Source organism: Notamacropus eugenii, chromosome 1, assembly GCF_028372415.1.
Source record: "Notamacropus eugenii isolate mMacEug1 chromosome 1, mMacEug1.pri_v2, whole genome shotgun sequence".
NCBI classification, from domain to species: Eukaryota; Metazoa; Chordata; class Mammalia; order Diprotodontia; family Macropodidae; genus Notamacropus; species Notamacropus eugenii.
In genome coordinates this window covers 567612850-567633092 of record NC_092872.1, presented here as the reverse complement: position 1 = coordinate 567633092, position 20243 = coordinate 567612850, and the positions used below count along the sequence as shown (strand labels likewise).

Sequence of the window (20243 nt, the reverse complement as noted above, 5' to 3'; positions counted from 1 at the left end):
AGGGTTGGGTTTTACTATTCAGTCCCGGCCATTTGTGACTTTTAGATATTTAATTTACTGCTTGGTATTAGAATGTGCTTACGGAGGAAGTAAGATTTAGTAACACTACAATTGCTGGATTGTGGGTAACATGGATGGATGGGTTTTATTTTAAGTAAATTATGACAAACTGTATCTTTGAGGTACAGTAAAACCTCATTATAACACGGAGACACCTTCAATAAATGTTGGCCATATATACTGTAACCTTATCATCTGGATCTTGATTCCTGCTCATGACATGCCCATTATCATAAGGGGGTTTTAATAACACTCAAGTTTTTCCCTTTTTCATGGGAGAAAGTCTTCACCTCCAATCCCCATTTCAATTCTGTGGCCCAGTGTTAGACTTTAAACTGTTTTCCAAGAACACATTATCTTGAGCATTTTGTGGTAGAAAACAGTGGAAATACGTGTGTAATGAATGCTGTACTTATGTGATACATAGGAAATACTATCTTTACAATCTCTCTCTACTCTGTAGGTTTTCAGGAAATCTGTGTTATTATTCTAAAAGAGAGGAAGGAAGTTACACCTATGCACTCTCCCAACCTAAGCAACTGCAAAACCACTTAAAAATACAAATGTATCATAAATATATACTCATTACAATATTTTCAAGATATGATCATATTTCAAAGCTATACTTTATTACCATCCTTGGAAAATAGGAACACAAAGGATATGGATATTAAATAAATAAGCAAAAAGATAGGGAAAATAATGAATGCCTCCTTAATTAGTTTATAACCCTAACCTGCAAAGAGAAATAACTTGTTAAAGTTTCCAAGTTTGTTCCTCAAAGACTCATGAAAAATTGCATCATGACTTTTACCCTGTGGGAGACAAACATCTCTAGCAGGTGAGCCGAAATCTTGATTTTTCTACTTAATGCTCAGGTGATCTCAAACACCTTTCTGGGCCTACGCTGCCTCACGTATGGAGTAAGGGGGCTGGCACTCCTAACCATATATGCCAAGGAGGTCAAAGACAGAAAGAAAGGTCTAATGTGCACCAACCAGCTCTTTGGTAGTAGCAAAAACCTAGCAACTGCGTACATATTCACGGGTCAGGGAATGGCTTAACAAATTGTGATACATGAACATAAGGAAACATAAGAAACAAGGAATATGAATAATTTAGAGAAGCATTAGGTAATCTATATAGACTGATGTCTAGGGAAGTAAACAAAACCAAGAATTGAACATATACAATGACTATTAATAATGTAAAGGAAAAAACAACAAAAAACACAAACTAAACCTGTGTAATTAGAATATCCAAGGTTGGCCCTGGAGGGGAATTGAGAAAATTTAAAAATACACTTCCACCCTTTCATTATAGGGGTAGAGAACTACAGGTGGAATTTTGCATATATCATCAGACACTGTATAGCGATTAGTTTTACTAAATGGCATTCTCTCTCTCCTTTTAATCTTTGCATTTAACTTGGGCAGCTAGGTGGACACAGTGGATAGTGACAGGCTTCAAGTCAGGAAAACTCATCTTCCTGAGTTCAAATTTGGTCTGACATTTACTAATTGTGTGATCCTGGGCAAGTCCCTTACCCCTGTTTGCCTCAGTTTCCTTATCTGTAAAATGAACTAGAAAAGGAAACGGCAAACCACTCCAGTATCTTTGCCAAGGAAAACCTCAAATGGAGTCATGAAGAGTTGAACATGACTGAAACTGACTGCATAACAACAGTAACAAAAACATTTAGCTAAGTGGGTGAATTAACAGAATTGACATATTCAGAAATGAATGTGAGATAAAACAAAGCCACCAAATCATTATTTCTTTTTAAATGAACAAATTAGACTAAATCACAATTAACAGGTTCTAGCAATTCAGTCTGATCATTAGAGGAACCATTCTGATGTCCTGTGTCCACTTTAGGACATGAAGGAAACTGGCAAATGATTGATGACTAATGATGTTTGGCTAAGGATAAGATTTTTAAATTATGATTTTAAAAATACGTTTTTAAAATACTTTTAAAACACAAAAGTGTATAGGACAATTTTTAAAAATCCTCCCACACTTGCCTGCAAAAATGCCACCCTTTTCTCCCTAACCAGAAGTGGAAAGTGATTGATTAAAATCCTGTAGGTGGTACAAAGCCTTGACTAGGAAGTTTGCATCAGTACTTCTGCTGCTAGCCTGTTAGGAGTCTGGAAACCATGGCAACCATGGTGGGAAAGACAAGAGTGATGTCAGTCAGAACACTGGTTCCTGTTCCACAACTGCTGTGCCAACTGGAATGGAGTGAGCCACTGAATAGCTTGATCACAGCAACCCTTCCACTCATTCGCTAGATTTGCAAGACTGCTTGTCATTACAATGGCGTCTCATTCCCTATGCCCCTCAAGATCTAACCTTTTGATATGTAGGCAAAATAAATTATTTCCATGAACTGGAAAAATAAATGCATGCTTTGGCAAACCAAAAATTTAATTTGGTTTTATCTCAACAGCTATAACAGAGGTCCCAATAGTAAACATTCATTTCACTAACGTGTGCTCAGTGAAAACATTTACTTCAAGGACCATTACAAAGTGTCAGTCTGCTTTTAGAGCAGTGAAGACTGTAAATAAGTTTGTGGGTTTAAAAAGAAGAAATCATTTGCATATCATTTCAATGCTTCACTTTTCTACCAAAATAGCTGAGAATTCATTAAGAGTGCCAAAGAGGTCATATCTGATATCTGCTCATTCCTGCAAAGACCCTATAGTCAACCTCAAAGTCAACCAAACATGTTTCATAACAGGGAGTCAGCCCTCAGAAAATCTGTGAAACAGACAAAACTTGTACTTAGCACCATTCCATTTCTCCTTTTAATGGTTCCACCTCCCGAGTACCTTGGGGCCTATGGGTAATGGCTTGGTTACTCAGAACTTCTCACTATTTTACTGTACTAAAACCCTGCCTAGGCAGCATCTCATGATCCAGACTTCTAGAACCCCTCTCCTTACTCCACTACCCTATCACAGTATTTTTGTTCCAGGTCTACTACTTCAGTTTAGCTCTCTCAACCAAGGAGCAACCTAATCATCTAATCTTCATTAAGGTGTCACTAAATGAAGTGACCTCAAAGTATCATCCCTTCCAGGGTTTTGCATTTCTGCTGAGGACTTCTAGAAATACATTTTTTCCTCTGAACCTAATACAGTCTATCTAAGGAGTTCTAAGAACTGTTCTGCATCTTATAGTCTTAGGATTGCCTGAGTATTAAGAAGTAAATTGACTTGCCCATGGTCATAGAATTCATACATGTCAGAAGCAGTACATGAACCCAGGTTGTCTGAGGTTGAGTGAGGCTTAAGCTGGCCCTCTAAGTATCAAGTCATGCTTATTCTTAGCATATCTTTATGCTCAAAAAATTATTGTAGGAGGATTTCTGACATGAGGGTTAGATAATCTAGGAGATATTTTTGGACCTTTCTAGCATCCACCAAATCACAATTCCATCTGAGTGGCCTTGTCTTCTTATCAGATACTTAAGTTCACTATTTAAAGTTCCAATAAAACACCCAAATAATTTAATTAAAAGTTTTTAACTTCCGTTTCTCCTTTTTTTTCTATAGCTACCTACCCACAAATGCTACTTATAGTTTAATAAAGGATTTTTAACTTTTGTATTTTAAGCTCCCTTTGCATCTCATCCTTTTCATTATAGCAACCTCCTACTTTCTTGACTCATAACCTTTTTTGGTTATTATCTTACGACTCATGGAAACATGCAGGAGATGTTTCTCCCAGAATAATTGAAATATATCTCAGGCTTTAAAAATATGGTATCTTGAGGTCTTACCTAACAAAGTTCTCCCTCTTAAGTCTTATGTAAGTTATGGCACTTTGACCTTAAAAGAAATAATTTGGAGTCTAATTTGATGTGTGTGACAAGGCATGAACATATTATTGTGGAGTAACATTAGACTCCTTTGCCTAAGGATAGCTATTGTTAGAAGTAAACATCTTACTACCTCATACAGTAAGAATATCTAATTCTCTCAAAGAAAGCACAGAAATACATTTTAAATAAAGCCAAATAAAGGTAAACACTTATTTCCTCCAACAACAAGAAATAACATTTTATATAAATGTTGTAGCATTAAAGTCAGCATGCAGTGGGAAATTAATTTAAACATGAAGAAAGAATGGAGTTCAGTTCACAAATAACTTTTCTACTTTTTCCATGATTAACATCTGTATTGGATAAAAGTTTTCCCATAAATCTCTAGTGCCCTTCAAGTAATTCTCTTAACAGTCAACTAAAGAACTCCTGTGGCTCCTTTCAGAAAATGCTTTCTTAATTATCTCATTTCATCACCACACATCCTCATGAAATACATAAATGAAAAGTATTATCCATTCTGCAGATAAGAAGTCCAAGAGGTAGAGAAGTTGTGGCAGTTTTGCAAGTGTATTTATTAAAACAATGTTGAGGATCTCCTACCACCCAAGAGTAGTCCTCTCCACCCTCATGCTTGTCTTGGTTGCCAAAAAAGTCTATTATAATAAATTCCCTTGTGGTGGATATTTTTTATATTTATAAGAATCAGTTCTTTTGTTTCTAATTAAATGGTCTCTTTAGTGTCTTACATAGATTTTGACTCTGATGTCTATAAGTTTCCATGCTTTTTAAAAACTAGAATGTAAGCTCCCCGAAAAGTGACACCACCCTAGGGCAGCTAGCTTGGTACCAAGAAGTTTCCAGGAATTGAAATGTATTTAACTTAATTGCTTACCAAAAGGACACTACAAAGAGCATTTAATTTAGAATCAGGAACTAGGTTCAAATTCTGCATCAGACATTCACTATGGTGGTATAGAATTACTTGGTACAAGTAACAATTTTGATATGGTTTGTTTTGTAACAGTAATAGTCAAATATGAGTGCATCTCTTGACATTTAATTCAGAATATCTAACTCTCAACCAGATGAAACTGGATTAAACCTGGAAGACTTCACCTTATTTAATTTTCTGTCAAGTAAGTGCTCAATTTCATGCCATACACACTTTTAATTGTCTTCTTTATTTTTTGTTCTGTGATTTTTAAGAATAGATATTTGTAACAGTAATTTAAATGGGAAGATCTTTCCCATTCATTAATAGGCCCATGTGACCTACCTGGGTCACATGAAAGTCTGAGTCACATGGAGCCTATGGTGGGAGGAGTTTGCTGAATGGGTGGAACAGGAAGAGGTGGAGATAGAACAGAGCTGAGAGGAAATTGGGTCAGAGCAGTCAGAACTGAGGGAGAAAGAGGAGGCAGACAGCTAGGCTTGCGAGTGTTTATGGGAAGCTTAGCATGATGAAGGGTTGGGGATGGTATTGTTCTCTCCATTGTTATTGTGAATAGATTTTTGTTGCTATGATGGATTTGGCTTCCTGGTGTCTGAATAAATGTTTTGGTTCTGTCTTCCATGTGGAGAGTCTGTGGTATTTGGTGATTCAGAATTGTGCTGGGATATCCATGGCTGCTGTAGGCACTGTGAATATTGTGTTGGTGCTACAATATTATGCCAAGGAATCATGCAAAATTGTAGATCTTCAATGACTGTTAAAGACATTACAGTGATTGCTTGGTGTGGGGAAATAAAATGTTTCAAGGATCACTCATATATATGATAGTGGTGTGACCATAAGTATATTAAAGAAAGTAAAAAATGGAAAACTCCAACAACTGACAAAATATTGTTTCAAAACTGATTAATCCCCACAGAATAAGCAAAAGTCTTCAGAAAGACCTAGAAGTTGGAGAAGCTCTTATCCAATTCCTTTATACTGTTCTTAAAAGTTTTAAGAACAATGAGAAGACTAGTTCAAACAAACAACAAAAAAATCTACTAACCAATGCTAAGAAGAAAAAAATCTTGACATGATTGAGACAATACAAAAAAACACAATATAAAAGATTGAGGAGAAAGTCATTTTACTGAGGAAACTCACTTTTCATTTGAAGCTATACAAAAGTAAAAAAAAAAAAAAACAAATAAAAAAAAATTCAGTAATCAGAATGTAAAACATCCACCCGTAAAAGACATTGTTCTTTATTGAGCAGTTGATGAGCCCTGATGGACTATAATATAGAGAAAAAGAATTCCAAAATTCCAGAACCAGTTCTACTCTCTATTGTCCTTTTCTCTTGGCCCCTTTCCCCTTATCCTGGTGCTAAACATGACCTGTAAAGCCTTAGTTTTGGATTATTCCCACTAACTGCTGCCTTTGTTCCTGATGACATACTACTCAACCAAGCTGAAGAAAATCAGAAAACTGTGCAAACTAGGTCCACTACAAATTTATGTTATATAATTTCAACTGGGCCATCACCACAGCAAGGCAATCCTTTTATACCTCCCTAATCAACTCACTATCTCACTCACTCACAATGGTTTTTCAAAAACTTTTCATCCCTCCTCCAATCTCCCATAACTCTTCTTCTCCTGCCCTACTCCCTCAACTGAGAATCTTGCTTCATATTTCACTGAAAAAATTGATGCCATTCACCAAGACCTCCTTCTTCTTCTCTTTGCTGAATATCATATCACTCAGCTGCCCTCTCACACCTCCACTCCTTGTAAACATGATGAGGTAGCCCTTCTCCTTGGCAAGGCCAACCCCTCTACATAAAGAAGTGAACCCATCAGATCCAGATTCTTCACTGGTCTCCTCTGATCTTCATCCTTTCCCTGTCTACTGTCTTCTACTCTACTGCCTAAGCCCATGTCTCCCCTACCCTCAAAAAAAATATCATCTGATGTGTCTGTCCTTCTTCTTTAGCTATTGTCTTATATCTTTCCTCCCTTTTGTGGCCAAGATGTTCATTCTACCACATCCTTTCCACTCACTCTCTTTTTAACTTTCTACAGTCTGACTTCTAACTTTCTCATTTAACTGAGACTTTCATCACTACCCATCTAGATTATCATAACAGCCTCTCATCAGGTCTTCCTGCTTCCACTGTATTATCCTCTCCACCAATCCATATTTTATACTAAGATAAAAATAATTTAGATGTGTTGATCTGGTCATGTCAATGGCTCTCTAGTGTCTACCAAGTAAGATTCAAATACCTTTGCCTAACATTTATTGCCCCTTCATGTTGTGGAAATATTCAAGCTTTCAAGCTTTATGTCACATTATTCTCCTCTATCTACAAGCTCTGAATAGCAGTTAGGCACAGTGGAATGAGAGGTGGCCTCTAACTTAGGAAGGGTTCAAGGGTTCAAGTCCCACCTTTGACACACACTGCCAATGTGTTCTTCAGCAAGAAATTTACTTATCTTTTCAGTATTACTATGCAATTCTCTAAGATTACAAGTAAAAAAAGAAGGTGATGAAATTGAAGGAAGATACTGCTTTGAATCACTGAGAAAGTTCTTCAGCAAGAGCTCTCTCTACTTATGAAATCTTATACCCGTATGTTCCACTCTCAACCCTCCTGATTCCATGCCCCTGCTAATACTGTTTCCTATATAACACATAGCTTTCTGCTTCTTGGCCTGCTGAATTCTTTCCCATTCTTTAAACCTATCTCAAATGCTACATCCTCCTATAAGTCTTCATTTATCCTCTGACAGTAATAATGACCTTCCCCTCTGATCTCAAATAGCACTTTGTTTCATGACTCCCTAACTCATTGACTATGCAATATTATGTGATACAGTCATTTGTGGTGGTGCCTCATGCCTTCTATTAGACAGCTCCAAGAAGACAAGGATGATGTCTCAGTTAAAATTTGTCCCTTGCTCAAGCCCTAGCACAGTGTATATTCCGAACATTCTTGTTTGATTTACTGAAACAGAACTCTCCAAGTAGAATGAGGAAAATTTGTAGTCTTTCAGGAAGCAGATGAAGAAATTCTACCAAACAGAATGAAGTTTGATGTTCAGTCTGTTAGGAGGAAACACATATAAACCCTCACCCTCACAGAGACATACATGATCACACATAAAAACAAACAAAAAACAAACTAGTTACCTGACAACATATGATGAATAGGGGTAGCTATATTAATGTCCTGAAGATGTTTTAGTGTCTCTGTGTGAAAAAGACGGAGAGTAGACCCAGATGTAAAGGCAATCCAGATGCCAACTCCAGCAACTGCCATGTGAGAGATCACCATTCCCTCCTCTTGATGGGCCTCTAGATGGTTCTGATAAAATGAAAGTGAATGACAAAAAGATAAGAAATGAAAAAAAAAAATTTGGTACTCATATAGCTTCACCACATGGAACTTCTAGAAGTGGAAGTTTCCTGTAGATTCTGTTTTTTATATTTTTCTCCTAAGAAGTTGGTCCCTTGAAAATACATATCCATAGGGCTTTAAGGAGTTTGATTGATTAGTATACAATACAAACCATGTAATTACATTTCCAAGGTATTTGGCAGGCACCTTCGATGACCTAATAGATAATTAAAACTATCCATCCAGGACCATCTCCAGTCATGCTGATCCATATCTTACCTCTGGACCCAGATGGTTCTGGAGGAGATAGTGAGGCTGGTGACTCTGCACAGCCCACTCTCACTTAGATCCAATTCCCTTGAATGTCATGGCATCACCTCCCTGATGTTATGGTCCTCTTTGAGAATGAAGGTCAAACAATGCAACAATTAAAGCTATCAGGCAGTCAGTCAATGAACATTTATTAAGGCTGGGGATTGCTCTCAAGGCCTCACATTTTAATGGGGTGAACAACATGCAAAACAATCCTGTATATATACAGGACATATACAGAGTAAATTGTAGATAATCTTAGACATATGGTAGGATTATTGGTGAGACCTGAAGGATAGTCAGTAAAGCCAGAAAGTGGAGATGAGAAGGGAAAGAATTCCAGGCACGGAGAGGCAAGCCAGTGAAAATGCATGGAATCAGGAGATGGAGATGAGGGACAGAAAGGAGGTCAGTATCACTGGAGTGTGTGGAGGGGAGTAAAATGTAAGGTAGGAAGGGGCCAGATTATGAAGGACTTATAATACAGAGAATTTTATATTTGATCTTGGAAATAACAGGAAGCCACTGAAATTTACTGACTGAGGGGGGATGTGGTCAGGCTTTTATCACTCAAGACAGTTCTGTGTCTGTTGGAAAATTAGATTACTGAAAGTTCAATATAATCAAGTTACTGCGATTTTTTTATTTTCAAAAGTTGAAGGCACTTGGCAGAATTAAAAATTGTTTTACAGCTATAGCAGCACTCTTATGTGCTTCAAAAGTTCATCCTTGCAGCTTCCACGGCTCACAGAAATCATCCTGAATCCCAGGAGACAAAGAAAAAGGAAAAGGTCCAAATACAGCCAGCAGTTGTGGCCATAATCTGGGCTAGTCTGTGGGCTAGCACCAGGCAAGGAAGTGGCAGCAGCTCACACATATGGCATTCTATATTTATGAAACACTTTACAATAAACTTTTGAATCTTTTTTTTTTTACTTTCTCTTTACAGATGTTTATTGAACACTACTATGAAATATGCTCAGTACTAGGCATTTTGGGTGATAAAGAAATATAGGGGAATCCACTTCCTGACTTCAAGAAGCTCACAGTCTAATAGGGGCTAATCAAGTCAAGTCAACAAGCATTTATTAAATGCCTGAAATGTGACAGAAATTGTGCTGTGATGGGAATAGAAAAGAAATAAAAAAAATACAAAACCAAACCAGTTCCAACTCACTTCTATTGTCATTTCCTGATTCTTTCTCACCCCCCATTTTGCCCCTCTGTTCATTTCCCAGTACCTTAGGACACCCCTGGATTTTCCTTCTTTTCTCATTCATCTCAACATTTCTACCAATGACGAGCAAGCAACAGGTGCAGCACACACTTAAGCTAATTTATGACAATGCTACCTTATAATACAGTTTCCAGGAACATATCTCATTGTAAAAGCAGTCACTGACTTTCTTTGCTTAAAGCCCTTTCCTGACTGCCAACTCTACCACACTTTTCTTTTTTTTCTTTTTCTTTTCTTTTTTTTATTTTCAGTATCCTACAATCACTACCATATAACTTAGATTTTTTTCGCTCCCTTCCCTTCTTTCCCCCTTCCCTCCCCCCCCCCCCGAGACAGCATACAATTGTATATATGTTCTACACATACATTCCTATTAAATACATTTTCACTATAGTCATGTTGCACAGAAGAATTAAAATGAATGGGAGAAATCATATAACAAACCAAAATGTAATACAAAAGAAGATGATCTGCTACATTCTGCAATTGAATTCTATAGTTCTTTCTCTGGATGTGGAAGGAATTTTGCCTTAAGACCATTGAGAATTTTTTAGATCCTTGCTTTGGAATGAAGTTCTAAGTCTACCCAAAAACTCTTCACACACTGGTTGTTGCTTTGTACAAAGTTCTCCTGGTTCTGCTCCTTTCACTCAGCATCAGATTATATAAGTCTTTCCAGGCCTCTCTGAAGTCTTCCTGTTAATCGTTTCTTATAGCACAATAGTATTCCATTACATTCACAGGCCATAATATATTCAGCCATTCCCCAATTGATGGGCATCCCCTTGATTTCCAGTTTTGGGCCACCACAAAGAATGCTGCTATAAATATTTTTGTGCATGTGGGAACCTTTCCCATTTTTTTGATCTCTTGGGGATACAGTCCTAGAAGTGGTATTACTGGGTCAAAGGGTATGCACATTTTTGTAGCCCTTTGGGTATAGTTCCAAATTGCTCTCCAGAATGCCTGGATCAACTCACAGCTCCACCAACAATGAATTAGTGTTCCAACTCTCTCACATCTTCTCCAACATTTATCATCTTCCTTTTTGTCATGTTAGCCCATCTAATAGGTGTAATGTGCTACCTCAGAGTTGTTTTGATTTACATCTCTCTAATCAATAGTGATTTAGAGCATTTTTTCATATGACTATAGATATCTTTAATTTCTTCTTCTGAAAACTGCCTTTTCATATCCTTTGACCATTTATCAATTGGGGAATGACTTATATTCTTGTACATTTGACTCAGTTCTCTATATATTTTAGAAATGAGGCCTTCATCAAAGACACTACTTGCAAAAATTCTTTCCCAGTTTTCTGCTTCCCTCCTAATACTGGTTGCTTTGGGTTTGGTTGTGGAAAATCTTTTACATTCAGTTTAATGTAATCAAAATTATCCATCTTGCACTTCATAATGCTCTCTATCTCTTCTTTAGTCAAAACTTCTTCCTTTCTCCATAAATCTGATAAATACACTACTCCTTGCTCTATGAATTTGTTTATACTGTACAATCAATCAATACTATCAACCTAGATCATGTACCCACTTGGACTTTATTCTTATGTACGGTGTCAGGCATTGGTCTATGCCTAGTTTCCACCACACTGCTATCCAGTTTTCCCAGCAATTTTTGTCAAATTGTGAGTTCTTATCCCAGAGGCTAGGGTCCTTGGATTTATCAAACTGTAGATTGCTATATTCATTGACTACTGTGTCTTTAGTACCTAGTGTATTCCACTCTACCCTTCTGTTTCTCAGCCAGTACCAAGTGGTTTTGATAATTGCTGCTTTATAATACAATTTGAGATCTGGTAGAGCTAGGCCACCTTCCCTAGCATTTCTTTTCATTAGTTCCCTTGATATTCTGGACCTTTTTTTCTTCCAGATGAGTTATGATATTATTTTTTCCAGCTCTAGAAAATAATCATCTGATAGTTTGATTGGTATGGCATATCTTTTGAATCTTATAGCAACCCTGTAAGGTAAGTAGAACAGGAATTATTCTTGGTTTATAGACAAGGATACTGAGGATGAGAGAGCTTAACCGAACTGTTTAAAAATTCAGAGGGAGCTAATAAGTAGAACAACAGGGAATCAAACTTCAAGTTGTCTAACTCTAAAATCCTGGACTATAATTGAACTGTCACCTATGATTGTTTAAGAGTCAGTCCTAGACCATTTCATGTTAGCAAAAATAGGAACCCTAATACTTTAACACTTATTCATATCAGATTCTGCACCCTTCCATCTATCCTCTCCCTAAAAAACCTTCAAAGAATTACAAGATAAAACCCAAATTCCTTAAGTTGGCCTACAAAGCCTTACTAAACACATTGTATTTCTCCTCTGCCCACAGGAACCTTTCATTTCACCTAAACTTGTCTACTCATTGCTTCCTGAACACACATTTCCACCTCTACACCTTTGTCCATGCTGTTTCAAATAAAAGTGCCTGTTCTCTGCATGGCTAAATTCCTTTCTTCCTTTAAGACTTAGCTTAGGTACCACCTACATCATGACCCAGAGACAATATGGCACAATCGGACAAGGAAGTGATTTGGCATCTGAGGACCTCAATTCTGGCTCTGCACTTACAAAATTTTTGATCTGGGACAACTCACTCAGGTTCTGGGCCTCACTTTCCATATCTATCATATGAAGGGGCTTGAATTAGTTGAAGTCTAAGCTCCCTTTCAATTCTGCATGTATGATGCTATATAGAATAGATTTGGAGGTGTTAGTAGATTGCAAGCTCAATATGAATAAAAAGAATGACATGGGAAGAAATAACAATATTATTTAGACTTCTATCTAAGCTTTTTACCTTATAACTTGAAGGTTAAAAAAAATAAAGGAAAACCAAATCAAAATAGTACAGGAACTGGAAGCTCTCTTAAAGTGCTGGAGCAATTGAGAAAAGTTCACAGGTACATAAATTTCTGAGCTGGAAGAAATCTCAAAGGTCATCAAGTCTAATTCCTTTATTTTACAGTTGGCAGAATTCATCTGAATCCACAAATTAAGTGACTTAACCAAGCTCCTCAAGGCACCCAAAGGACACAGGTTCTTGGACTCCAAATATCCTGCCCTTTCTACTCTATCAAACTGCCTTTTTGTCATGGAGGCATGAGGAGAGAGATTTAAGCTGGGTATTCAAGGAACAATGGAATCCAGGCAAGCAGAGGACAGAATTTTATTTCAGACATAGGAAACAGCATAGACAAAGGCATGGGAGGTGGGAATGTGTAATCAGAAAAGCAGTGAGTAAATCCATTTGGTTGAACTGAAGGTTGCTTGAAAGATAGAAGTCAGAAATAAACAAGATCATTTGGGTGGTTTTGAATTCTAGGCTAGGAAACCCAGGTGCTTTGACTCTAAATTCAGTGCTTTTTTTCTATGTGTCATCTTTTTAGTCATGTTTCCTCCATCTTTACTTTTGATATTGATTTTTTGAGCTCAAGTGCAGGACTTTACATTATTATTATTTCATTTTATCTGATCTGACTCTTCATTATATTCTGCCATCAGTCAGTCAACCAGTGTTTATTAATGCTAATGAATGATTGGATTGTCGAGATCTTTTTGGATTCTCTTTGTTAGATATCCTTTGTTCTCATTGTTGGATATCCTTTCTAGCTTTTTGTCCTCTGCAAAGGTATAAGTCATTGATAAAAAAATTAACTAACAAGGTCATACACAAATCCCAGGAACACTCCATGAGATATCTCCTTCCAAGCTGATACCAACTTTGAATCCAATCATTCAACTGAATACACCTAACCATTCTATCAACTGAACTATGCAACTTAGAGTGAAAAAAATGGAATGATTTCATTTCTATATAGAGGTGGTTTCCCTAATATAATCCCTCCTCATCTCTGCCTCATAGAAAAACTGGCTCCCTTTACAGCAGCGCCCCAATACTTCTCTCCTCTCTTTCCCAAAACAATTAAATTGTATAACTTTATGCTTGTTTCTATATATGGAGGCTTCTCCCTTCCCTATCCTGTATCTCAAGAGGAATCTACATCAAGCAGATTATAAGCCCCTTGAGGATAGGGGGGGTTGCTTAATTTTCATCTTTGTATCCTCAGTGCCTAGCCCAATGCTTTTGCATTTGTTGAATTGAACAGAATTAATCATAATAATATTACTTACAACTGATATTCACATGACACTTTAAAGTTTTCAAAGTACTTCATATATTTTATCTCATTTGAACCTGACAGTAGTCTTTTAAGGTAGGTTCTAAAGGGTATTATGCTCACTTTTCAGTTAAGGAAAATGTGGCTTACAGAAGTTATATAACTTGTACATGTTCACAAAGTTAAATGTTAGAGGAAGGATTTGAATGCAGATCTTCCAGCATCTAATCATTTACTCATGCAAATGAAAATAAATACAAACTCATAAAAACCCAAGATGGTACTTAACCATCTTGGGTTTTTAAATTCTAAAATCTTTAAGTTTCCCATTGCGTGAACTTTATCATATTTGCATAATTTTCCTGAAGAAACTAGACACCAAAATGTAAATTTCATATGCTTAGTTAATGAAAATAAGTGAATGATCTCATTCATGGCTATAAGGAATCCCTGAATCACAGGCTTTGTTCTTATTTATAGAATGGTTCATGCCTACTACTAAATGACTCATAATTCATAAAAATTTTAAAAAACATATTTTTGAAAAATTAAATTCTATCTTGATTATCAAAGACAAATATATTCAAGGATGACATGGTGGAAAAGCAACTGGACCTAAAGATAGGAGAAACTGAGATCAAGTCCCAGCTATGACACTAATTTTTTGTTACCTTTGGCAAATAATTTTCCTTTTCTGAGCCTCATTTTTCTCATCTGAAAAATATAGGGGTTGTTCCTCAAATGATAAATAGCTAAAGGATATAAGTGGGAACTTTTCTAGGAAAATAATCTAAGTTATTAATATCCACAGGAAAAAATGCTCCAAATCACTGATAATTAGAGAAATGCACATTAAAACAGCCCTCAGATTGATCAAACTGACAGAAAGGGAAAATAACAAATATTAGAAGTATTATGGGAAAAATAGGCACATTAATGAATGGTTGGTGCAGTTATGAACTGGACTAGCCATTCTGTAAAACAATTTGGAACTATTCTCCCAAATTTACTAAACTGTGCATACTCTTTAACTTAAGATGATATCTCTTCTATGTCCATATACTAAAGAGATCAAAAAGGGAGAAAAAGATCCATTAATATAAAAAACATCATAATACTTCTCTTTGTAGTGGCAAAACACTGGAATTAAAGGAATGCCCATTAATTTGGGAACAGCTGAACAAATTATGATAAATAAATGTAGTAGAACGCTATTGTGCCATAAGAAATAACAAAAGAGATGAAGAGAAACCTAGGAGACTTGTATGAACCTATGCAGATTGGAATGAACAGAACCAGGTAATAATCTAAACAGTAACAATAATGTTATAAAGCCAAATAAACTCTGAAAGAATTAACTAATTTTTTTAACTAACAAAATTCTATTTTCTCCCCTTCTCCTTCCACCTACCCCAACTGAATTAAAGAAAAATACTTTTAAATAAGCATGTGTAGTTAAGCAAAATGAATTCCCACCCAATTTGCCCATGTCAAAAAAGTATCTATCTCAATGTTCATCCTCATTCACACCTATACAAAAAAGTATATATCTCAATCTTTACACCTCTGTCAGGAAGTAGAAAGCATGCTTTTTCATCAGTCCTTCGGAATTGTGATTGGTCAAAATGTGTTGATCAGAGTTCTTAAATCTTTTAAAGTTATTTTTTCTTCATGATGTATGAATTCATTGCATCAGTTGTTTTCCTGGTTCTTCTCACTTCATTCTGAATCAGTTCATACAAGTCTTCCCAAATTTCTCTTTGAAAAGCTTAAGAACTCAGTTCAATGCAATGACCAACCACAAATTGAGAGGACTAATGATGGATGCTCCTAACAAAGAGGTGACGTACTCACAATGCCAAAGAGACATATTTTTGGATATGGCCAATATGGGAATTTGTTTGCTTCATTAAGTGTTTATTACAAGGTTTTTCCCACCAATGGGGGAAGTTGTTAGGAAGAGAAAATAAATGCTTATTACTTGGAAATAATTTTAAGAAAAAATAAAATACCAAAGTTGTACTCTTTTAAGTCTCTTCTAGCTCTAGATTCTAAAAGGTTTTTTTGTGAAAATTGCTATTTTAAGACAATTAGTTAGCAATGCTAACAATCTTGGTTATTATGTCTGTGTTTTGCTCTATCTTCTTCTTCCCCTTCCCCTAATATATTTCAGGAGCTTACCTAACTATACTTTCCTTTCAGGTCATTTAAAAATCCACCATGAATTCTCCTGTGGAATGCATCAAGCTGGAAAGTAGTCTCATACTTGAACAGTTATTCTGTCAATTGCATTTTACTAATTGGTATAATTTTCCTACACGTTCCCCAGACCAAATTTAAAAAAAAAAACATATAGGAAAAAATTTTGCCATTAAAGGTTGAAATTCACACACACACACAAACACACCACTGAATAAACTAATTTTTACACTTTTTTTTCCTTTTGTAACTTTTGGGTCAGAGAAATTAATTATTAAAACTGATAATTTTTTCTTATTTAAAAATTCAACAGTCATGGTATTTTTAAATTATTGTTTTTGTTTTAACCATGTTGTTAAAACACTGTTATATTGAAAACTTAGTTTTAAATTTTAAACACAAGGTGTTACACTGGATAAAGGGCTCCGTTAGAGACAGGAAGATATCTGTCACAAATACTAGCTGTATGATCTGGGGAAGTCATTCATTTAATATCTACGTGTCTCCAGGCAATTCTTTAAGACTAAATTTACAGATGAGTTACTGATCCCTAGGTATTTCAAATACTGATGAAATCACAAGTCTGAGCTCCCTGCCCAACCACAAAAAATACAAAAACAAAAAACTGCACAAAAGTAAAATAGAAAAAGCATTACAAACGTAACAAAGCACACTTGCTAGAGCAAGTCACTTTGAACACAGGTTCCCAGAATCAGACAATTGAAAGAGGAGAAGAGATAGAGAGGGTGACCAAGACAAACAGGAGAAAGACAGGGAGTGAAAAAGACATGGTACTATGGAAAGAGCACAGATTCAGGAGTCCTGGGTTCAAATCTCGTTTGCCACCCTTATTACCTGTGTGACTTTGGACAAGTCACTTACTCCTCCTGGGTCTCTATTTTCTCATCCGTATAATGAGGGAGTTGGACTAGATTGCCTCAAAGGTCCCTTCCAGCTCTAAACCTGTGATCCTGTAAAGGAACTGGGCAGTTAAGAATTGGGATCAAAAGGCAGGACCCTACACAGAACTTCCCAGGCAGAGGCAAACATGGTCTAGGGGGATTCAGCGGCTCTTATTCCCAGAAAGATAGAGGGTAGTGGAGATGATGATGTTAGTGGTAAAGTACTTCTTGGCCAGCTGCCTTCATAGCAATTACACAAGCACTCACTCCATAATGACCCAAAAAACAAAAAGAAAAAACTACAGCTTAAGGACATGACTATTTAGAAATGATACATCTTAACACATATCAACTCTCATCTTTTAGTATTTCACTCTAAAATTTGTTTGAAGGAAGAAAATAATAAGGAAGAAAATAAAGAAAGGAAAGAAGGGAGGGAAGGAGAAAGGGAGGAAGGGAGGAAGGAAGGAAAGAAGGAAGAGAAAACATTCATTTTATTCCCTTTACTTTGGAGATACCAATAGCACTATTCTAGACAGGTTAAAAAGAGGGAAGAGGGTAGTAAATTTAAATTGAAAAGTCTTGCAGTAACCAATTTGAGATTGAAAAATGTGCACCCTGCAGCAACAAATAAGTAATTTGAACAGAATTATCAGACTCTTCTGGCATGAGCTATATTAACTACCAGAGGCCTTTAAAGTTAATATTCCATGTCTGGATTCACAACATGAAACCATAGGAATAGAAGCAATTATTCAGTTAATTTGACGGGAAGCTTTCACCCGAAATTTCCAGGAAACTGAAGATGCCTTTTTTTTCTTGAATTATCCAGATAGTAGCCAAAATTTTAAGGAAGAACAATCTTTTAAATGCCACCACCACCTTAAAAATCACCAAAATGTTCCTCCCATTATTTCTGTTTATCAGAAATATTGCTTTTTTCATGCTATTATGTAAACTGTCTGTATTTTAGCATTTCCTTAGAACTTCACCAACTACATATTACATTAAGAATAAATTTACCCTAAGGCTATTTAGGGCTTTGACTATCAGATCGATTCTTTTGAAATCATTGATAACAACCACTACCCTCCCTTTCCTCTCATCCTAAATCCATTTCACTTTCTCAAACCTTCCTGTTTTTCTAACTCTACAGCCACATATTTTACTGGGCATGTATCCTAGAGTTAAGTCTCTCCAAAAGTGAAGCCTAGCATGACCTGCCATTGTTTCACCAGTGTACTGCAGAACTGGAATCTCTTTTCAGAGGCTTCCCCCAGCACTACAGGTATAATTGCAAATCCATGTCTCTGTGCCAAGAAGTGAACCATGGTTTCTTAAGCACGACAGGACCAACACAATGAATCTGGTTGTTCAAAAGTCAAGGGACCAGGATCTTGCTACCTTTGACATTAAAAAAAAAAAAATGCTAGCTTAAGTAGTAAAGAGAGTTTTATAAAGCAGGTTTATGTTTGAATACAATTTTATTACTTCTACCTTCTTAGCCAAATTTCAAAATAGATTTTTGGATTATCTACAAGTAAATGGCTGATTCTGAGAGTGTTAGAATTTGGGAAAACATGACTAGAAGAAATAGAAATCTGTAAATGTCTTGATTGCAACTAAAAAATCTTTTTCTTTTTAAAATATACATGTATGTGTGCATATATATATGTATATGCACATACATGAATATTATTCTCATTATGTAAATTCAGAACTCAAAATCTTATAGAAGTGAATGTTGAAAACTAAAAATAAATAAATACTTTTTAAAAATTAATATGGAGAGAAGATTTAAGGTAAAGGTCACTTAGTAACCAGGGCTAGTCATGAGCAAGTCACTTCCCCACGTTGCATCTAAAGGCAGCTGGTAGTATGGTAGACAGAGTATTGGACATAGAGTCAGGAAGATCTGAGTCCAAATCTAGCTTTGGACAATTACTATCCATGGGACTCTGAGCAAATCACTCTACTTTTGTTTGTCCCAGTTCACCACATAAAAAATGGGGATAATAATTGCACTTACTTCTCCGAGTTGTTGTGAAGATCAAATGAGTTAAAATTTGTAAAAAGCACTTAGCACAGTGCCAGGCACATGGTAGGTGCTATATAAATGTTTATTCCTTTCCCCTACCCTTTGAACCTCAGTTTCCTCATCAATAAAATGGGGACATCATTATACATACTACCTACCTCAGAGAACCACTTGCAAAAGTTCTATAGAACATGCTATTATTATTCCAAGAATTACATACTACAGCAGGTGGGAGAGTGTAGAAAAGAAAAAAAAAAACTGCTTGAAAAAAGACTTCATTGCTACCCAGAACCCTAATTAATGATTATGTAATGGGAGAAGAAAAAGAGTAGGTGGAAGCAGGAGAAGGCAAGAAGCATGGAACATGCTATTCTTATACTAGGGGTTGTTCCTAGTAATTGTTTGACAATGGAAAAGAGTCTGAATTTTAAAATTTCCTGACCAATACACGAAGGGAATTTGGAAAATTAGAGTACATTTTTCCTCATATAATATGATAAACTTTTCTGTTTGAAACCCCATCTATGTATAGGCTGCCTTCTCATATGACTTAATGGACTGACCTCTGATGAAGAGGAACTATGGGTTATAAGGTAGTATGTGGGTATACACTATTAAACAGCTGAAGAAGAAAAAATGAGTTGTTCATGACAGTGGTGGAAAAGCTGACAGGTAGAACACTAAGGTTCTAGTCTCAGCTTTGCCGCCAACTAGTCCTGTGTCATTAGACAAGATATGTACCCTCTTTCTGGGCCTCTATTTGCTTATCTATGAAATGAGGGGATTCGATTAGAAGGTATCTGAGATTCCTTCTAACTCTAAAACTTGAGTCTGCTGGTGGTACATTGGATAGAAAGGAGGACCTGGAGAGGAAGGCCTGAGTTCAAAGGTGCCTTAGACACTTACTAGTGAGATGACTCTGCATAAACCACTTAGCACAATGTCTGCCTGCCCTCCTTCCTTTCCTTCCTTCCTCAGATCTAGTATTATTTAATTGGTGCAATGAATTTACATATGGAACTCCTTCTATTAATGTGGATCTTTGACTTGCTGAGTTGCTTGCTAGCCCCTAGAGGTGATGTTGCTAGCCTATGGTCACACAGCTAATAAGTATATTTGATCTGAAGGCTTCTTGACTTCTAGGATAGCCCTCTAAGCCACCATACTATACCG

General features: G+C 36.3%; 1 protein-coding gene across 6 annotated transcripts in view; it reads right to left on the bottom strand.

Annotated features, from left to right (window-relative positions):
* Positions 1–20243, bottom strand: part of ARHGEF10 (Rho guanine nucleotide exchange factor 10) — a 222008-nt gene that overhangs the window by 12581 nt on the left and 189184 nt on the right. For all 6 annotated transcript variants that reach the window (XM_072634362.1, XM_072634365.1, XM_072634367.1 and 3 more), the window contains one exon: positions 8028–8202. In XM_072634362.1, coding sequence (XP_072490463.1) covers positions 8028–8202 — 175 coding nt within the window. The remainder of the gene's footprint in view (positions 1–8027; positions 8203–20243) is intronic.